Source organism: Castor canadensis, chromosome 10 (assembly GCF_047511655.1).
Source record: "Castor canadensis chromosome 10, mCasCan1.hap1v2, whole genome shotgun sequence".
Classification (NCBI taxonomy): Eukaryota; Metazoa; Chordata; class Mammalia; order Rodentia; family Castoridae; genus Castor; species Castor canadensis.
This window is the reverse complement of record NC_133395.1, coordinates 59,451,320-59,470,150: the sequence shown is the minus strand read 5'-3', so window position 1 is coordinate 59,470,150 and position 18,831 is coordinate 59,451,320. Positions and strand designations below refer to the sequence as shown.

Sequence of the window (18,831 nt, the reverse complement as noted above, 5' to 3'; positions counted from 1 at the left end):
TTTCTCTTACTCTTTATCACTAGACCTGTGGTTTACTCAAGAGTTTCTATGAAAAAATTCCTTCAGTTCCTGTTGCCAAAACCTCTGCTTTGAAAGTATGAACTCTTTTTCTGTGAGTGTTGGAAGTGATGTGAGCACCCATATACAGTAGCAAGAAGAGATTTTAATTCTTTTGGGGCCAGGCTTTAACCCCTGAATGAGCAACTCCTTTGTTCCCCTCACCTCCCATTTAACATTCTCTCACCTCTCTAAAGGCAGTTCCTGAACTGCCCTGAAGCTTCACTGTGTTGTTTCATCACAGACACAGATGGCAATGGATACATCAGCTGCAGTGAGTTGAATGACTTGTTCAAGGCTGCCTGCTTGCCCCTGCCTGGGTACCGAATAAGAGAGATTACAGAAAACCTGATGGCTACGGGTGATCTGGACAAAGATGGGAAGATCAGCTTTGATGAGTTTATCAAGGTGAGTATGATGCAGAATCAAAGGAGATGCATTTGAAACTTGGAACTCTAATTCAGCTTCAAAAAGTATCCCAAAAGACATTCCCACCTTCCTTGCCTCATCATTATATATTCTTTCTTTTGTGATTTTTCTGGACCACTGCTTGGGTTCCTAAAAATACATTATCTTTTTGCAGGTTTTTCATGGCCTGAAAAGCACAGAGGTTGCCAAGACCTTTAGAAAAGCAATCAATAAGAAGGAAGGGATTTGTGCGATCGGTGGTACCTCAGAGCAGTCTAGTGTTGGCACCCAACATTCCTACTCAGGTAGGCTGCACTGATGGGTGAGGTGGAGAGGTAGAGAGGGTACTGGGAAAATGAGAGAGCTGAAGGTTGGAGAAGGAAATGTATAGAAAGGATCTATTCCTTCTGGGGTTACAGATTCAAAATTTGGTTCTCAAATCTAAGGGGCAAAAACAAAGATAGAAGCAAACACAGTCTTATGAACAAATGGTTACCATCTCTGTTTTCTTGTGTGTAAGTGGGCCAGTTCTAGGCATGTAATATATGAGCTGTCTTAGCTCCAGGTGGGGGGTCCAATAGAAATTACCTCATCTACATTTAAAAACTATTTTAAAGGCTGTCAAAATTCCTATGTAAATCTGTGGACAAAATTAGTTACTTGAGCTCTTGTCTTCAGTGTAATTATTATTCTTGATGTCTGCTAAGTGGGCAAAAAACACTGTGCTTTCATTGATTTAGAAGAAAGTTGTATATTTATTCTGAAGGCAGACATCCAATAGCTTTAATGGAAACTTCTAAGAGCCGAAGTAGTACAGTTATCTAACATTTCCCAAACTGAGTTCTGTAAAACATTAGTTGATCTTAAAAGTAAGATCATTGTTAAATACTGCCTGTAGTTGCTAAGACAAAATTTAGTCTTTTTTGTTTAAATACAGGAAATTTCAGAATCTTTGCTGTATTAAATGTGCATTGTAAATCTGCAAGATAGTGTTTTGTCATGCAGTGTTTTACTTGACTCAGAATTCCTCTGAGGGACACTTATTTTCAATACCACAAAATTTGGGAACACACAGTTCTAGTGTGTAAGACATAATTTGACGTTTTACTAAAACTTTTAAGATCAAGTCAGGCGCCAGTGGCTCACACCCATAATCCTAGTGATTTGGGAGGCTGAGATTAGGAGAACTGCAGTTCCAGGCCAGCCCAGGCAAAAAAAGTTTGTGAGACCCCATCTCTATGGAAAAAAGCTGGGCACGGTTGCATGCATCTGTTATCACAGTAGCCGTGGGAAGTTTAAAATAGGAGGATCAGAGTCCTGGGCAAAAAGCGGAACCCCATCTCCAAAATAACCGAAAAGGGCTGGAGGGATGGCTAAAGTGGTAGAGTACTTGCCTAGCAAGTATGAAGCCCTGAGTACTGCCAAAAAAAAAAAAAGGATCAGTTTATGGCAACTTTACAGATGGCAAAGAAAGATACCATAAATGATTTCACTTCACTGCAGTTTCATTATAATTGTGTAAGTAGCTCAGAAACACTGTAAAGATTGTCCATGCTCATCCAGCATTTGAATCAGCAGGGCTACAAGCAGAATCCCACATTTTATCACATGCATAGTTAAATACCTATTTGAAGTATTTTTATTATTTATATGTGAGTATGAATTTGCTCCTAAATATAACACATGTGCTTTATTTTGTTCTAAATCTGTTTGCTCTATCTTTTATGACTTGGAGTAAGCATAGATTCTGTGCCTACTTCCCAAGTGAGCTGAGATTTTTTAGTCAATAGATAATGAGCTGATTGATAAGATAATGGACTGGTAACCTTGTGGACATGAGAATCTGAGACCCATGAGGTCAATGTTGTTTCTTTCACATTTTCACATTGTACATAGTCATTTTTTAATCATTTACTTGCAGAGGAAGAAAAGTATGCCTTTGTCAACTGGATAAACAAAGCCCTGGAAAATGATCCTGACTGTCGACATGTCATCCCAATGAATCCAAACACCAATGATCTCTTTAATGCTGTTGGGGATGGCATTGTCCTTTGGTAAATAAAACTTCGTTCTTGGTTTCCAAAGCATTGCCCATTTTTTGGAGCATCAACAATTAAAGTGTGTTTATCCTAGGCTAACTTCCTTTGGTGCTTAGCTGTACTGGGGATGTTTTTTCTTTCTTTTTGTTTGGTGGTACAGAGTTTGAACTCAGGGCTTCATGCTTGCTAGGCAGGCACTCTACCACTTGAGCCACTCTACCAGCAAAATGTAAGTTATGTTTATTTACCTATTTATTTATTTTATTTTTGGTGGCACTGAGGTTTGAACTTAGGCCTCACATTTGCTAGGCAGGCACTCTACCACTTGAGCCACTCTAGCAGCCTGGGGATGCTGTTCTGGACTTTCACTTGGTTGGATCCAGGAGAGCAAACTAATTTCAGAAGCAATTTATAATGAAAGATATAAAATTACTATTGCTTGGATGGAGAGGAGGGAGGTACCGTGTGAAGACAAGCGTGGTCATAGATAGAGATACAGTAATACCAGGTCAGAAGCAATTATCTTTGGAATATACACCACTTTGCTTCACCTGAGCATGGCCATCATGAGAAAGTAAAAAAGCAGTCAGACTTGAGAATGGCAGCAGAGCAATCGAAGCAGTCCAGTGCAAGCTGCAGCCCAGCAGCAAAGCAGATCCACCAGATGCCGCGGAACACAGCGCCAGTCTGTTCAGGATGACGTCTTTTGCTTCGCTTCAGCAGGGTCTTTGCATTTGCAGCCTGGAGATGCTCATTACGCAGTGAGAGGAAGGATGGGTGGGTCAGGCTTGAGCCCTCTCCTCTTCTTCAACAAGAGCAATTCTGCTTTTGTATTTTATTTAGTAGAGTTTGTCATGAGATTTCATTTTTAAGATGTTCTACTGCTTAAAAAAGAAAAATCCTAGCGCACAGGATCAAGCCGTGCCTTCTTAAGTTGGCACCAAACGCGCCCACAGTTTTCCTTCAGTCTCCTTCTAGTATTACCCTCCAAACTCTGCAGCTTGGTACAGCTGGACCAACAGAGGGCCATTCAGCATCCCCACTCTAGTGCACTGCTTATAACTTGCAACAGTGACTTAGCCTGTCTCCTGCCCCTCCCCAGTAATCTCTTCCTTTATTGAATTTTTAGTGGATACATATAGACATATAAATTTGGAAACTATTATAGTGTTCTGCTTTTGACTACTACTTAACTTTGCATATTCGTATATTTTGCCTCTGAAATTGGATTATAAGCTTTTAAGGAATAATATACATTTTAACCCCCTCCCCCTCACCATTTCCCAGAGCTTCTCTAGTTGACTGTTAGTTTTATGTTTCTGAAATGATGATTTAGGACTTTCTTTTGCTTGAATTACAATAAAGTACCTTTTACTTAAGTATACATATATGTGAGTGTGTACACACACATACATACACACAACAAAGTTACAAAAATATATGTTGGGCTCAGGTTGTGGCTCAAGTGGTAGAGCACCTGGCTAGCAAGCACAAGGTCTAGAGTTCAAACCCCAGTACTGCCAAAAAAAGAAATATATATATATATATATATATATATATATATATATATATATATATATATATGTATTTTATACATATAATATACATCTATATGTATATGTTTTAAAAATTACAGAAAAGGTAACTGCTTAAAAACTGTTAGAAAAAATGTTAATGCTGGCTGATTTTGCATTAAAAAAATCATGGTCACAGTTACCATTTTTTAAATTTTATTTTTTGTTCCTTTTGGATATTTGTTTTCAAGTTCCTTTCTTTAAATAAGATGGTGACCAAAACCAATTAGGTCAATTGGTTAAACCATTGAAAGTGAAACCAATACTAATTAGGGTAAAATCAATTTTTCATAAATAACAGTTGCTTGTTTTGGATATCTGATCAATATATTTAGATACTTAAGTGGGGGAAATTTATAATGCACCAATTAAATAATGACTACAGGAGGCTATGAAAAAGTCATCATATAATTATTAAAGGTATTGATCAGTTGTTAAATAGAAATGTAGACAGTATATAACCCCACAAGTATATATAGATAGTCTTTCGAATACTGCTAGAAGTACCCATGGGGAATTGGCTTTGGTTACCCAGGGCAATTTTGCAGCTTTTTAGGTAAGTGAAAGAAGCAGATCCTTATTTCTTATAGCTTCAGGAACCTTAACATTCCCCATGGATAATTTGAATTTTACCAAAGTGAAGTTACTTATTTTATATCTAAACACTAGGTATAAAAATCATGTTGCTGACATGTTCAATTATGACATTGCTAGAATTTAAATTCAGTGAGTTCTGTTGCTCAGAAGCCTGCTTTCTTTAATTTGTTTCTCTTACAGTAAAATGATCAACTTATCAGTGCCAGACACAATTGATGAAAGAACAATCAACAAAAAGAAACTCACGCCTTTTACCATTCAGGCAAGTCTGCTCACCATTACCTTTTTTTTTTCTAACTTTTATTTATTTATTTTTTACTGTTGTGCTAAGTGGGGGTAGTACATTGTGGCACTTATAATAGTTCTTACAGTATATCAAATATATCATACTTTAATTCACCCCCTCCACCATTCTTTATCCCCTCTTCCCCCAATTCCAAGAATAGTTTCAACAGGTATGATTTTTCCATTTACGTAAATGTGTTCACAGTTTTTGCACTATATTCACCTCCCACACACTTTCCCCACCTCCTCCCCCTTCCCACTGTACCAAACCTCCCCTGGCCCCTGCCACCTCCCAGGCAGGACCTGTTCTCCCCTCCTGTTCTCCATTTTTATAAAAGAAAGAAGTGACATTTTTGTTTGTTTAAGATAGCTACACAAGGAGTATCCTCGTGACATTTCCTTGTGTATTTGTATTATAACCTGAATTTTCTTCCATTATCTTAACATGGGACTGGCTTGGAATAAATGAACCCCACTGCTGCTTAGTCAGCTCTTTGCAAGAGCTCAGACATTATCCCCCAAACCTAGGCTTTGGGCTGGTGACTTGTCATAGCTAGCAGGGACAGAAGCACACATTTCCGTCCTAACTTTTGTTAATGTACAAGGCAAGAAACTCCTTTTTTTGCCTGGTGGGGTTGTATATTTGTTTTGGCCACTTAGGAATAAAATCCACATTGGCTAATGTTTTAACTCAAACTTCTCCAGCAGCTCAAAGTTCAGCTGCTGCCAAATACATAGCATTTAGCTGAAAAGCTATCCTCTCTAAGAAACGAGGGGACAAAAAAATGGGAAGTGCTCTGGCAGCTTTCAGAGTGGATGCTGGTCACAACCATGAGTGTAATAAATACAACTTGCTTTTATTCCTTCGATTCGTTGGAATGGTAACCAGCAGGAAATAAACTGTATTTCTATCTTATGTGCCAATATTTTAACATTATTGTAATTCTCTTGCTTAGAAACCATGTTTTACCTCTTAACTCATGAATAATACATTACCTCCTGTTTAGATTTAAGTAACCCTGTGTACTTTTAAAATGGAAGTGGTAACTAAATTGAGTACAATGCTTATACATATAGAAATGCACTTAATGTTAAACTTACTCATAATCTTAGCCATAAGTAGAAATAGTGTTTTATTTCTCATTCACCATTTGAATAGTAGGGTAAGGATTCTCAATTTGCTGGTGGTCTTTGTTTTGTTTTAATTTGTCATTAAAAACAGCTTCTATATACGTTTGACACTGGTATCTACTCCCTTGTGGACTCAAGAATAGTATATAGCCTTGAGACTGAAAACTTCATTGACTGTTCCAACTCTGTGTGAGTTTCACTACATGCATTGCTGTTAGTTTTAGGAACATATAATCTATTTATGTGTGTGGGGACTCAAGTTCCCTATTACTATGGATACTCAATAAGTTGTGCTATTAAAAACCCTCCATCTTTTCTAGAAATTTGATTTATATCTTTTTAATCCCATAATACTCAATCTGCAAGTCAAAAAGCTATTCTGTTGCCCTCTTTTATGACCTTAATTTACACCAACAACTGTCTTCCCTCCTGCCCCATACTGGGGATTAAACTCATGCCCTTCACTCTACCACTTGAGCCACACCCCAGACAACAATTGTCTTATTAAGGATAGCCAGTGACAGGACAATGACTTCTCTAAGTTGCCCCTCTATTTCTGTCTAATGAAGATGCTGAGTGAGGTGTAGGCTTCAATAGAAAACAATGTGGGTACATGTCCATAATGTCCAGGATTGGCCTTCTACAAAGGATGCTGGTTTAAGTGAATGGGGCACTGCTTAATCTCAGTGTCTGGATTACTGGATTTTCTCTCATTATTATTTGCTGCTTTTCCTCAAAGTTTAACCTAGTAAAGACCATGTTGCCAGGCCTGTGAACATCCCAGACAGAAAACATCAGTATGCCAGTCAGTAATCATGTGGCATCTGCAAAACGAAAGAACGAAGCTTCCATACATTTTTTTCCCCTCAGGAAAATTTGAACTTGGCTCTGAACTCTGCTTCAGCCATTGGGTGCCATGTGGTTAACATAGGGGCTGAAGACCTGAAGGAGGGGAAACCTTATCTGGTTCTGGGACTTCTGTGGCAAGTCATCAAGATTGGGTTGTTTGCTGACATTGAACTCAGCAGGAATGAAGGTAAGATAAAATTTCAGGTGTTTTAATGGCATGGTTTTCTAATAATGCCTGCATTGGGCACTGGAGGAGGAAGATGAAAATTCTCAAGTTTAGAAAACTACTCAGTTATATTGAATCCCTGGTATTAACATAACAGGATCTACCCACCCTGACCAGACTTTTTAAAATGACAGACCAGAAGTTTTTAAGACCATAAACTAGTAATAATGCTTGTTTAGAGCATATAGCTCAGTCTAACTGTCTGGGGCTTCAACCTCAAGAGCTGTTTTCAGAACTCACTTTACCTGTAGATACTTACTACTTGTATTTTTGAAGCAAATCCCATTCATATAGTTCTATTTATGTACCAGTTTAGGAGAAACTTGGTCTGTTTCTTTCCAAGACTGTACAAGAAGATGCAGGTCAGAGGGTATAAAGTTGCATTCATGTAAGACGAATGAAACTAGAGATCCAAGATCTAATGTGCAATATGAAGACTATAGTGAATAATAGTGTATTATATACTGGTAATTTGAAAAAAAAAAAAAGAACAGATTTTGGGTTCTTATACCACCAAAAGAAAAGGGGAAATAATAATAGTATAAGATGTTGGAATGTTAACTTGCTTTACTATAGTAATCACCTCACTATGTACATGTGTATCAAGATAAGTATATCAAACATCATGTTATAAGCATAAATACATACAGTAAATACAAAACTTAGAAAAAGACTGTGGAAGATTACATCTAGGACTTTGAAATTCTGAATAAATTTATAGCTGTCAGTTTTATTCTATCTTCTTTCACCATTCAAACAGTGATGGCACAGTTGCTTAGACAGACCTTGGTAAGTATCATACAAATCACAATCTGATTTTTCAGTTATAAATCCTACAAATATGAAATCTGTAGCCAAGTTGTAATGTTCAGTTAAATAAATGTAACTGAATTTTATATGTTCTAATCAAAATAACCAATGAAGAAATCTGAGCTATCACTTCAAAGCAAATATATGAAACAAAGTATGAAGCAAAAAGCAAATAGGGATCTTAAAACCCGTGAGAAAGAATGTTGATTTGCAAATTGAAACTAGCTAAATTTAAACCTCCCAGTTGAGCAAAAACATATTTATTCATACAGAGTAGATTGCACTATTGAGTTGCTAGAGTTATTCAGGAAAGCATTTGAAATTTAAATAGCGAAGGGAACATAGTCATTATTACAAATTGATTTCTTGAAAGCAAAAGTATTGTCACATCATAAAATGTGGTCTAATAGACCTAGCAGAGCATTTTGAATCAGTAGTCTTGGTTATTTTCATGGTTGTGCCCAATTGTTCTTAGCTCTAGCATTGAGATTTTTGGTGTCTTGTCTTCTCCATCTGAAAAATAACAATAATAAGTGAGCTCACAGTAGCATGTATCTACTTTTAGGAAATAATGGTGAAGTGTTTATTCCATGAGAAAGGGTGTAAGAACTGTATCTCAGAGAGATAATGCCACTTGTCTTTGGCTTTCCATCAGGGTTCCGTGCAAGTTATAACAAATCCCCCAAACGTCCCTGTGTTTATTTTGTGCATTTTTTTGTGCTTCTTCAGCTCTGATTGCTCTTTTGAGAGAAGGGGAGAGCCTGGAGGATTTGATGAAGCTCTCCCCTGAAGAGCTTCTGCTGAGGTGGGCTAATTACCACCTGGAAAATGCAGGCTGCAACAAAATCAGCAACTTCAGCACTGACATCAAGGTAGGAGGAATGTCATTTGAACGTGACTAACTGCTGCAGTGAAAGGGAGTGGGGCATGAAAGGAGGAAAGACAGATACTGGGCCTCGTGTCTTCAGCAGCTCTTCTTAGTCTGATCTTGTTTGAAGCTTCTCACTGTCCTCAAGAGTCTCCCTGCAGCTTCAGTCCCAGGCCACACACACCTCTGTTCAGGGTCCCAGCACAGTTTCAAAGAGCAGGGTAACAAATCTCACTTGGAGTTTCAGTAGCAATAAGTAGAGAGACAAGGATGAGATGGTGCAAGGGCAAGAGATAAGACTCCTTTTTCGATAAAAAGAAAAAGGAGTCTCTGGTTTTCTAATGGAGATTCATTTAAAAAAATTAAATGATTATGACTCTTCTAATTATACCAATAATATAGAGCACGGTGTCTGCCACCTGCCAGGCATTGGTTTAGCTGCCTTGTACCTGCATTGACTGACTCGTCTAATCCTTACAAACCCTCAGGTGAGGATTATTCTTCTCTCATTTTACAAATGAGGAAGCTGAGATAAAGAGCTCCACAAGGGGAAAGGCTGGGAGGCATATGCTGTGGTTTTCAAGTTTATGAAGAGTTCCGTGCCACAGTGAGAGGAAACAGCCATTGGTGTTGATGACAGATGGACCAGGGTAGAAAGTGCTTAAGGAGAAGTCAAGGAAAGTCAAAAACAGTCCCCATAGGAGATGAGGGGATGCAGTCGAGGAAAATATTTCAGTCTCCATGTTTTCAAAGCGAAGGAAATTTTCTTCAAAGAGAAAGAGTAAAAGGAAACAGCTCCCAAGTGACCAAGAGAACACCAGGTTCATAATTCTTTGTGTAACAGCTTCCTGCTGCTGCACAGTGTGGATCCAGTGGAGTTTAGAACTCAGGGTCTGACAATCAGCCTAAAGCTTCTAGGTAGAGAGTCCCCCTGTTCCTCAAGACCCCAACTAAAATTCACTTTTCTCACTCTACATCTTTCATTGGTTTTCAACATTCCTCTAGCAGCATCACCAAAATGGGGTTTAGCAGGAGCTAGACTGTATCCTTTGTGGCAACAGTTAAACCCAGCAATTGTAGAAAAGGTTTTCAGGCAAAATTAGGCTGCTTGATCTCAGCCATGCATTGACCTGATTTCCTATTGCTAAAAGGCCGTGTTCTTACAGTAATTAACCATCTGGGACTTTAGGGAGTGTCTGTCTGAGACAGTAACTGGCCAGCTGAGCACTTACACAGTGGTTGTAAGTTCCTGAGAACTTACATAGTTCTCAAGAAGCAGGAGAGGGCTGTACTATTCATGTCTGAGTAGCAGTGCCTTCAGGAGATGTCCTTCAATCATATAAAATCAGCAAAAAATACCCATACTAAAGCAAGTGAGAAAGGTTTATTAGGGTCTAGTGAGATGAGATGACTCTTAGCAAAGCTAAAAAATATAACATACAGTAGTAGCAGATCTTATTGGTGTCTAACACCTGCATGGAACTTTCACTGACTTCAAAGTAGCTACAGTGAGGAGAAAAGAAAAAAAAGAGACATGAAAATCTCTTAGCCCAGGTGCAGCATCAATGGCTCACATTCTCTAATCCTCATCTTCCTAGTATCAAAAGTAGTAAGCACACTTCTGGTCTGCCCAGACCCTATTCGGTTTGAAAAACAAAGCAACAGCCAATCTTCTGTCTTGAAAACAAATTAAGATGCTTTTAAATGCATTAAATCAGTTTCCTGAAATTCTGTATGCTTTTATTCACTGAAAATAAATTTGTATTTTTAAGCCTATGATTCTGAGAATTCTTTTTATCAAAAAGCAAATTCTAGAATCTAAGAAAACTTGAGAATTCAGTTCCCCTATCAGTTTATTAGAACTGAATTTAATCATTCTTTTTAGTTTCCACAGAAACATTAAGTGTACTTGTCATTATAATATTTCTCCTTTTACAAAAAGATTACTTGTTAGCACTTCACCCTGTCTTTGAAATCTTTATTTTTCTTTTGCTGATTGTCCATTTAATGTATTTTTAAACTCTGCTTTAAACTTCTGCTTCCTTTTTCTGTCACTTTTTTTTTAATTAAACCTTAGCTGACTGACTTCTACAGCAATATAAAGGTATACCTATTTTCCTGTATACAATTTAATACATGCAAATAAGTTGTTTTCCTCCCCTGAGGACAACAGAATAATGTCTGCTTCTTTGGGTTGCCTTTTGGTATGTCCTGCATTTTTAATTGTTAATCTCCTTTAAAAAGAAAAGCAGATACAGTATGCAACCAGACAAATAGAACATTCAAATTAGTGAATGTTTCTAGCTTTGTTAAGTTACATTCTGGAATGGTTGTGGCATAATAAATAAACTACCTGCTCTTGGGAAATTATTGTTGTGCTAAATATGTAATTAACTGTGCTGTTTTGAAATTGTAATTGCTTACATTTTTCACAGGACTCCAAAGCTTATTACCACCTGCTCGAGCAGGTGGCTCCAAAAGGAGATGAAGAAGGTATTCCTGCTGTTGTTATTGACATGTCAGGACTGAGGGTAAGGCCACATCCCAAACTGTGTTTAGAGAACATGTTGTTGACTTCGTGTTGGTCATTCCATTGTTCTGCATGACCTCTCTGCACTTCTGTGTAAAGCTCTGTTAAACTGTTGAGCACTTGAAGTTTTTTGATAACTGTGAAAACTGAGTCTAGAAACAAAACATTACAGAAAGAAGGAAATGAATGCTAATTAAATGCTATGTGCCCTGCTAGGCACTACTTTACACGTCCATCAGCTTGCTGGCCCTATAGTGCCACCTGGGTCTGAATGTTAAAATTTCAGTTATTTTTTTCATTGAGTTTTACTTCAATTTTTGACACATAATGACTGTACAGATTTATGGGGTATAATGTGATTTGTTTCAATACATGTGTCTATTGGGTAAGGAGGAAATCAGGAGCCTATTCTTCAGTTTGGCCACTTTTTTTTTGGTGGTATGGGGGTTTGAACTCAGACCTTTGTGTTTGAGAAGCAGGCACTTTACTACCTGAGCCACATGTCCAGCCCTTTTTGCTCTGGTTGTTTTGGAGATAGGGTCTTGCTTTTTTCTCAGGCCATCACTGGGTTGACAGTGACGGGCACACGCCACTCGCTGACATTTTATTTTTTGGCCTAGGCTGACCTGAACCATGATCTTTCCTACATTAGCCTCCCAAGTAGCTAGGATTACAGGAGTGAGCCACTTGTGCCTGGCATCTCCACACCGTTAGCCCTGATCTTGAGAAATCTTCTTGATCATTTGTGTGCTTCATTTAACATCACTGGAATTAAATCCAATCAATATTGAAGTCAGTTTTTTCCTGAAGGAGAAGTAGAGTAAAAGTAAATGAGAAACCAAGCTGATGAAATCTAGTGTTGTCTAAAAAGACATCATCTTAAGGAGTGAGTCTAATTTAAGCTTCTGTTTTCTGGAAATTGGTAATTTCAATAGACTTTACAAACAGTGAACCATATTCCATTGAAACTTTAGTCTTAATATAAAAGTCTGCTTACAAATGATTGAAGATCCCCTAGAATTGTTTGAGCAGTGATTCTCAATCTGAAGTCTACAAAAGCCAAATCATTATTGTCTATTTATCAGTGGCAATGTGTAGGTCAACTAAGTGATATTTATTTTAGTTAGGTTGCAAATAACTGGTGCAGTGTGGGAAAGTGATTATACTAGTCAGATGTTCTTACTGACAATTGTAAACATCTTTTATAAATTCAAAATAAAAATATGCATTATTACTTAATAGATAAATATTTTTGGTGATACTAGAGTTTGAACTCAGAGCCTTGCACTCAACTAGGCAGGCACAAGATCACCAGAACCACTTCCCGAGCCCTTTTTTGCTTTAGTTATTTTTTAGATAGAGTCTCATGATTTTTCCCAAGGGCCAGCCTTGGACTGTGATCCTTCTGCTTATATGTCTTCTGCATAGCTGGGATTACAGCTGTGTAACACCACACCCTGCCCTAAATAAAATTTTTGATAGACAAAAATCTCATGGTCTTTACAAAATATAACAAAAAGGAAGCTTACTGGCTGAAAGTAATTAACATTGATGTAAATAATAAGATTGCAGAATCTACTGAATTTCTCTTTTTTTGGTGGGAGGTGATACTGGGTTTGAACTTAAGGCCTCGTGGTTGCTAGGCAGGTGCTCTACCACTTGAGTCACATACCCAGTCCCTGAATTTCTTTAAAAGCAGGGCAACCAACCATTGATCTGAAATGGCTCTGAGTAGGGATGAGGCTCTCGATTACTTATATTCTAAGATTACTTTTGTTTGTGACTTTCTGACTTGCCTGCTGATGAATGTATGTAATAACATACTGCTATTGTACACCTGAGAAACACTAAGCGTCTTGGTGAGACTCCTATTTCTTTGTCATGTTGTACATGTCCATATGTCTCTGGAGAACCTTGGCCAGCCTTGAAATGTCTTTTTCATTGCAGGAGAAGGATGACATTCAGAGGGCAGAATGCATGTTGGAGCAGGCGGAGAGGCTGGGCTGCCGGCAGTTTGTTACAGCCACAGATGTTGTCCGAGGGAATCCCAAGTTGAACTTGGCCTTCATTGCCAACCTCTTCAACAAATATCCTGCCCTGCACAAACCAGAGAACCAGGACATTGACTGGGGGGCTCTGGAAGGTAACTAACCCAGTTGCACTCACAATTCTAATTCAATGACACTTTAAAAATCACCCCTAGGCAAAGGCAAACCCCTCGTGTGTGCAAATAGCTATCAATTCACTGATAAGCGACACAGAGAATAAATAAAGTAATCAAGTCAATTATAGCTAAGCAGGAATAATCAAATACAATTATATCACATCCATTATACATAGGCTTCATCCATTATCAAAATTAAATGTTTTAGGGAAGATAGTACATTAAATTATTAGATAAAATAAATCCTGAGCTCAAAGCCCTAATTTATGTACTTAATAGACTATGTTAATTCCTGGAGGCAAGAAATGTCCACCACTCACCATTTAATATAATATTTAATTTCTACTAAGATATGCTTACTAAGTTTTCCATTTTAATTTTGTTTCTTTGATTTGGATTACTAGGGATAGAACAGTTTTGTGAGGCAGAATCCTAACAATTGTGCTTTGCTGGTTAATAACCTAAGATTGGAAATGACACATAACTTTAGTCAGCTTCTACCAGCAAAATGTGCCACAGATGTTTACTTATCCCTTTTTTAAAATTATGAACTCACCCCAATATTGAGGTAAAAAATAAAGCCAAAACAAGGGCAAAAACAAAGTCAAAATTAATTTTAAATAAATGTCACCAAAGCAAGGAAGTCCAGATTTCAAGTGTTGGTTGTTCTTTTACTATAGCTGGAAATGCATTGCCAGTCTGTGTCCAACTAGCCACATTTGTGTCATTGGATAAACCCTGGTCAGGTGTCTATGTATTTTGTTGATCTCAACTCTAGGTATGGAGCCCACTAGTCACCCATTTCTAGGTTTCTCTTGAGCATCAGTTTGGATCCTTTGCTATCTTTTGAAATGAAGCATATACAAAACAGAACCAATCACTTCTCCTGTGCCCCCACGCCCCTCCATTGCCTTCCCACCCCACCTCCTATCCCATCTACTGCCCTTCACAAATTCTCCATTTTCGTTCATCATACCAATTGACTGCTTTTGGTCACCCAAAGTAAAGATCCCACTATGGGCTTTTCTTCATCCCTTAATCTATTAAATCAACAAACCCCAATAATTTTTCATTTGGAATGTCTTCCAGATTGTTATTTTTTCCTTCCTGCTCTTTTGGACTCATATTACCTCATCCACCCGTGATTTTGATAAGTCTTAGGGATCTATTCCTCCATTCATCAAACGCTTAACTGTGCTCACATGCTACTGTCAAACCTTATCCCCTCTGTATGTTAATTTAAATGCCTGTCACCTTTTATAATTCTGCGTACTGCTGCCAGGCATATCCCAGCATAGCATTCATTATATCTCTGCCTTGCTCAAAAATTTATCATAGTAATAAAGAAAGAATCCATAATGACTGACATTGTCTAATAACCCAATCTGCCACCTAGCACTCAAAGATTGCCATTTTTGGTTCCAGCCTCTAGACAGCCATATCTCTGTGTACAAAACTACACAGCTCCCCAATAGATAGGTTTCTGGTATTCATGATAAAGCCCGAGCTCTTGCTCCCTTTGTGTTTGTGTTTATAATGCTTCCTTCTCCCTCCCACTCCTCACCACCACCCCAATTCCCCTGCCCCAGCTCAAGTGGCAAAATAGTGGTTCCCCTGTGACCTCTAGCTTGTGTGATCCCTATTTGTTGCTCCAAAGCCTTGCTTTCCCACCAAGAGTGTCAGTCTTTGGAGGCATCTCTGAACTGTTCCCCTTCACACGCAGGATCTTGCACACTACTAATAGATGCTGTAGAAATACTTACTGAATTGTCACGAGAAAAATTTAACATAGAATGGCAACCCAGAAGGATCCATGCAGTAGGATCTATTTTATTTTTCTTATTCTACCTTTGATTTTTCATTGCAGTCTCTTTTGGCAAACTTAGGTCATAAACAAAGCCTATTTTCTAAGAGCATAAAGATAACCAGTCTTCATTAATCTAGGTGAGACGAGGGAAGAGCGGACATTTAGGAACTGGATGAACTCCCTGGGCGTTAACCCTCGGGTCAATCATTTGTACAGGTAAAAATCGCTGGAAACTTATCCCTGATGTGAAACACAGAGACAAAGAGCAAGGATTTCAGATGCCACTATAACATGTATTCTCAAAATATGTGCGATGGTGTGTGCGTTGGTGTTAGGGCAGGGACACATTGACTTGCAGAGCGTAAATGAAAACTTCACCTCAATGTACCAGCCTTCCTGTGTGTTTAATATAAAAGTCATACCGCAGCAAAATGACAAATTTACTGTATGTTGTAAGCCTATGATCTTCATACAAGCAGAGAAAACAATGAGTGTTAAGTTTGTAGATGAAGTCTCCTATGCTATTTGTTACAGCCAGGTTTCTTTTCTTGCCTGGAGCAGCATATGTCCGCTGAAAGGACAGAACTAGCCACACCTGGGGAGAGTAAATTCCCCAGTTCCTGAGTTGTAGTTTCTGCACCTCCCATCAAATTTTTGGAGTTATTATGAATGTTGCTGGAGATAAAATATAAGGAAGTACCCAGCCCATTATAGGCCCCAAGTAAAATGCTGGCTATCTGAGAATTCTTTTTTGCTTGTTTTCTTTAGTGACTTATCAGATGCCCTGGTCATCTTCCAACTCTATGAAAAGATTAAAGTCCCTGTGGACTGGAACAGAGTGAACAAACCTCCCTACCCCAAACTGGGGGGCAATATGAAGAAGGTAAATAATGACTAACCTGATGTTCCATCAGACAGATGAAGTCACAGGCCCACAAGAGCTCTTTGTGAATACTTTATCAGGTGGCCAAACTTAGATAAATTATGTTTATCCAAGGATTAAATTATAGTACAGCAATCAGAAGCCGAATAGTTTTGTTAAAGTGAGTCCATTATTTCAGTTGATTACTGACTTATAATTCCATGTTGGATGTCTTTAAACATCACCATGTAAAAATTCTAATTAAGATAATTACAGCAAGCAGAGCCACAGGGTTTTTGCCCCCAGCAGGATCCCATTCTAATTTTCTAAAGAATTGGAGCTTCATGCCAACAGCTTGACTGGTACTGTTTGTCTACAGTCAACACAGTAGGAACATTGTTTTGCAACAATAGGGTTGGCACAGCCATTTCTCACCATTCCTCATTCGTTGTGATTCTTAATGATCAATGAGTAGCCTACATGTCTATCCACTATGTGTACATAGAGTGTACACAATATTCGTGTCCAGTCCATAAACTCAGCTATTTAGAAATGTTTCAGACAGATAACTGAGGATGGCTCTCAACTTATGAACTGTGTGTAGCCATGAAAATATTCATAATAATGAATTTGTTCTTGTTTTCTACCTAAGAGTACACTGCGAATATTTTTGGTGGAAGTGCGGAGTTCTATTTAAGGAAAGATGGAAAACTCTTTGACTAATTTAGATTCCTAGAGTCCCAGACCAGTTGATTTGAGAGATCATTCAGTCTGACCTTATTTATTTCATTTTGTGTCTTTGTGTTTCTTCTCTTTTCTAATACTTATCGTAAGGTAATGACATGAAATTGTTTTCCTTCTGCCTAACAGCTTGAGAATTGTAATTATGCAGTGGAACTGGGAAAGAACCAAGCTAAGTTTTCCCTGGTTGGCATTGCTGGACAAGATCTGAATGAAGGGAATCGCACCCTCACACTGGCCTTGATCTGGCAGCTAATGAGAAGGTAGTACGACTCCTGACAATGACAGAAAGTCTACCAAAATTTCAGGAATACTGGCATAATTTAGTAAAACCATGTTTTAAGCTAAACTTTGTAAGCAGAAGAAGTACTTTTTGTTTTCTATTTTTTTCCTTTCAGTTCTATCAGATTTTCTTTCAGAGACTGTGAAAATATGTTATTAGGTTCCAAAACATTTTAATTATTATTTTATCTTGACGAATCACACTTTTATCATTGTGGAGTGACCCTTTTTATGCCTGATGATATTCTTTTCTCTGAAATGTACTTTTTCTTTTTCTTTCTTTTTTTTTGTGGTACTGGGCTTTGAACTCAGGGCCTACACCTTGAGCTACTCCACCAGCCCTGTTTTCTTTGTGAAGGGTTTTTCCAGATAGGGTCTTGTGAACTATTTGCCCAGGCCGTCTTCAAACCATGATCCTCCTGATCTCTGCCTCCTGAGTAGCTAGGATTACAACTGTGAGCCATTGGTGCCCAGCTGAAATTTACTTTTTCTGATATTAATGTACTGCTTCCTTTTGATTGGTAGCTAACATGACATATCCTTTTCCACCCTTTTGCTTTTAACTCATTTGTGTAAATAACGAGTACCTTTTAAGGGATTTGAAAGTAAGGAGAAAATTACGCTATATTTCCCATTTGTGGTGTTCCTCTTACCTTTGTATAGGTTTAGATTTCCATTTAATATCATTTTCTTTATATCTGGACTATTTCTAATAGTTCAAGTCTATAGATAATCAATTATTTCAGCTTCTGTATAAGAGGAAAAGCCCTATTTTATCTGTATTTTTGAAAGATATTTTCTCTAAATATAGAATTCTAGATTGATAGTTTTTTCTTTCAGTATTTTAAGATACTTTTTACTGTCTTCTTGCCTGCATTGTTTCTAACAAAAAAATCTGTTCTCAATTTTATCTTTATTATTCTTTATGTAATATGTCTTTTTTCCCTCTCTGATTGCTTTTAATATTTCTCTTTATCATTAGTTTAAAGTAATTTTATTATCTATGATGTGCATTATTGTTTCTTATGTTTGGTTTCTTGAACTTATTAGATCTGTGGGTTTAAACTTTCTAGCAAATTTGGGAAGCTTTTGGCTTTCAATTTCTTCAAATCTTCTGTATCCACTTCCTCCTGTTTGGGGAAACTTGCAAGTGCAAGTATATTTGGTCATTTGAAGTTGTCTTTGAAATTACTGATGCTCCATTCACTTATATCCTTTATGTTTCATTTTTTTCTCCTAATGGTTCATTTTGGATAATCCAGATTATAATATATAGACTGCTATGTCTTCAAATTCACTAATATTTCTCTTATTTTCTTATGTTACATTAACTCCATCAAGTATATGTATTTTTATCTCAGCATTGTAGTTTCCATGTCTAGAAAATTCGAGTCTTTTTCATATTTTCCATACCTCTTCTTTCATCTACTTTCTTGGCGATGTAGAATATAATTATAATAACTGTTATTTCTTGGTCTTTTTCTACCAACTTACTTTTATCTTCAATATCAGTCATATTTTCTGACTTTGTGTGATGCTGATTTCTATTATATGCTAGGCATTGTGAATTTTACCTTGCTGGGTACTGAATATTTCTGTAT

At 37.6% G+C, this 18,831-nt stretch overlaps 1 protein-coding gene across 2 annotated transcripts in view; it reads left to right on the top strand.

Annotated features, from left to right (window-relative positions):
* The window catches only part of Lcp1 (lymphocyte cytosolic protein 1), a 61,912-nt gene that overhangs the window by 29,614 nt on the left and 13,467 nt on the right, over positions 1 to 18,831 (top strand). For both annotated transcript variants that reach the window (XM_074043368.1, XM_020182848.2), the window contains 11 exons: positions 302 to 465; positions 641 to 770; positions 2,387 to 2,519; positions 4,856 to 4,937; positions 6,962 to 7,127; positions 8,706 to 8,848; positions 11,280 to 11,375; positions 13,322 to 13,517; positions 15,483 to 15,561; positions 16,114 to 16,228; positions 17,078 to 17,211. In XM_074043368.1, coding sequence (XP_073899469.1) covers positions 302 to 465; positions 641 to 770; positions 2,387 to 2,519; positions 4,856 to 4,937; positions 6,962 to 7,127; positions 8,706 to 8,848; positions 11,280 to 11,375; positions 13,322 to 13,517; positions 15,483 to 15,561; positions 16,114 to 16,228; positions 17,078 to 17,211 — 1,438 coding nt within the window. The remainder of the gene's footprint in view (positions 1 to 301; positions 466 to 640; positions 771 to 2,386; positions 2,520 to 4,855; positions 4,938 to 6,961; positions 7,128 to 8,705; positions 8,849 to 11,279; positions 11,376 to 13,321; positions 13,518 to 15,482; positions 15,562 to 16,113; positions 16,229 to 17,077; positions 17,212 to 18,831) is intronic.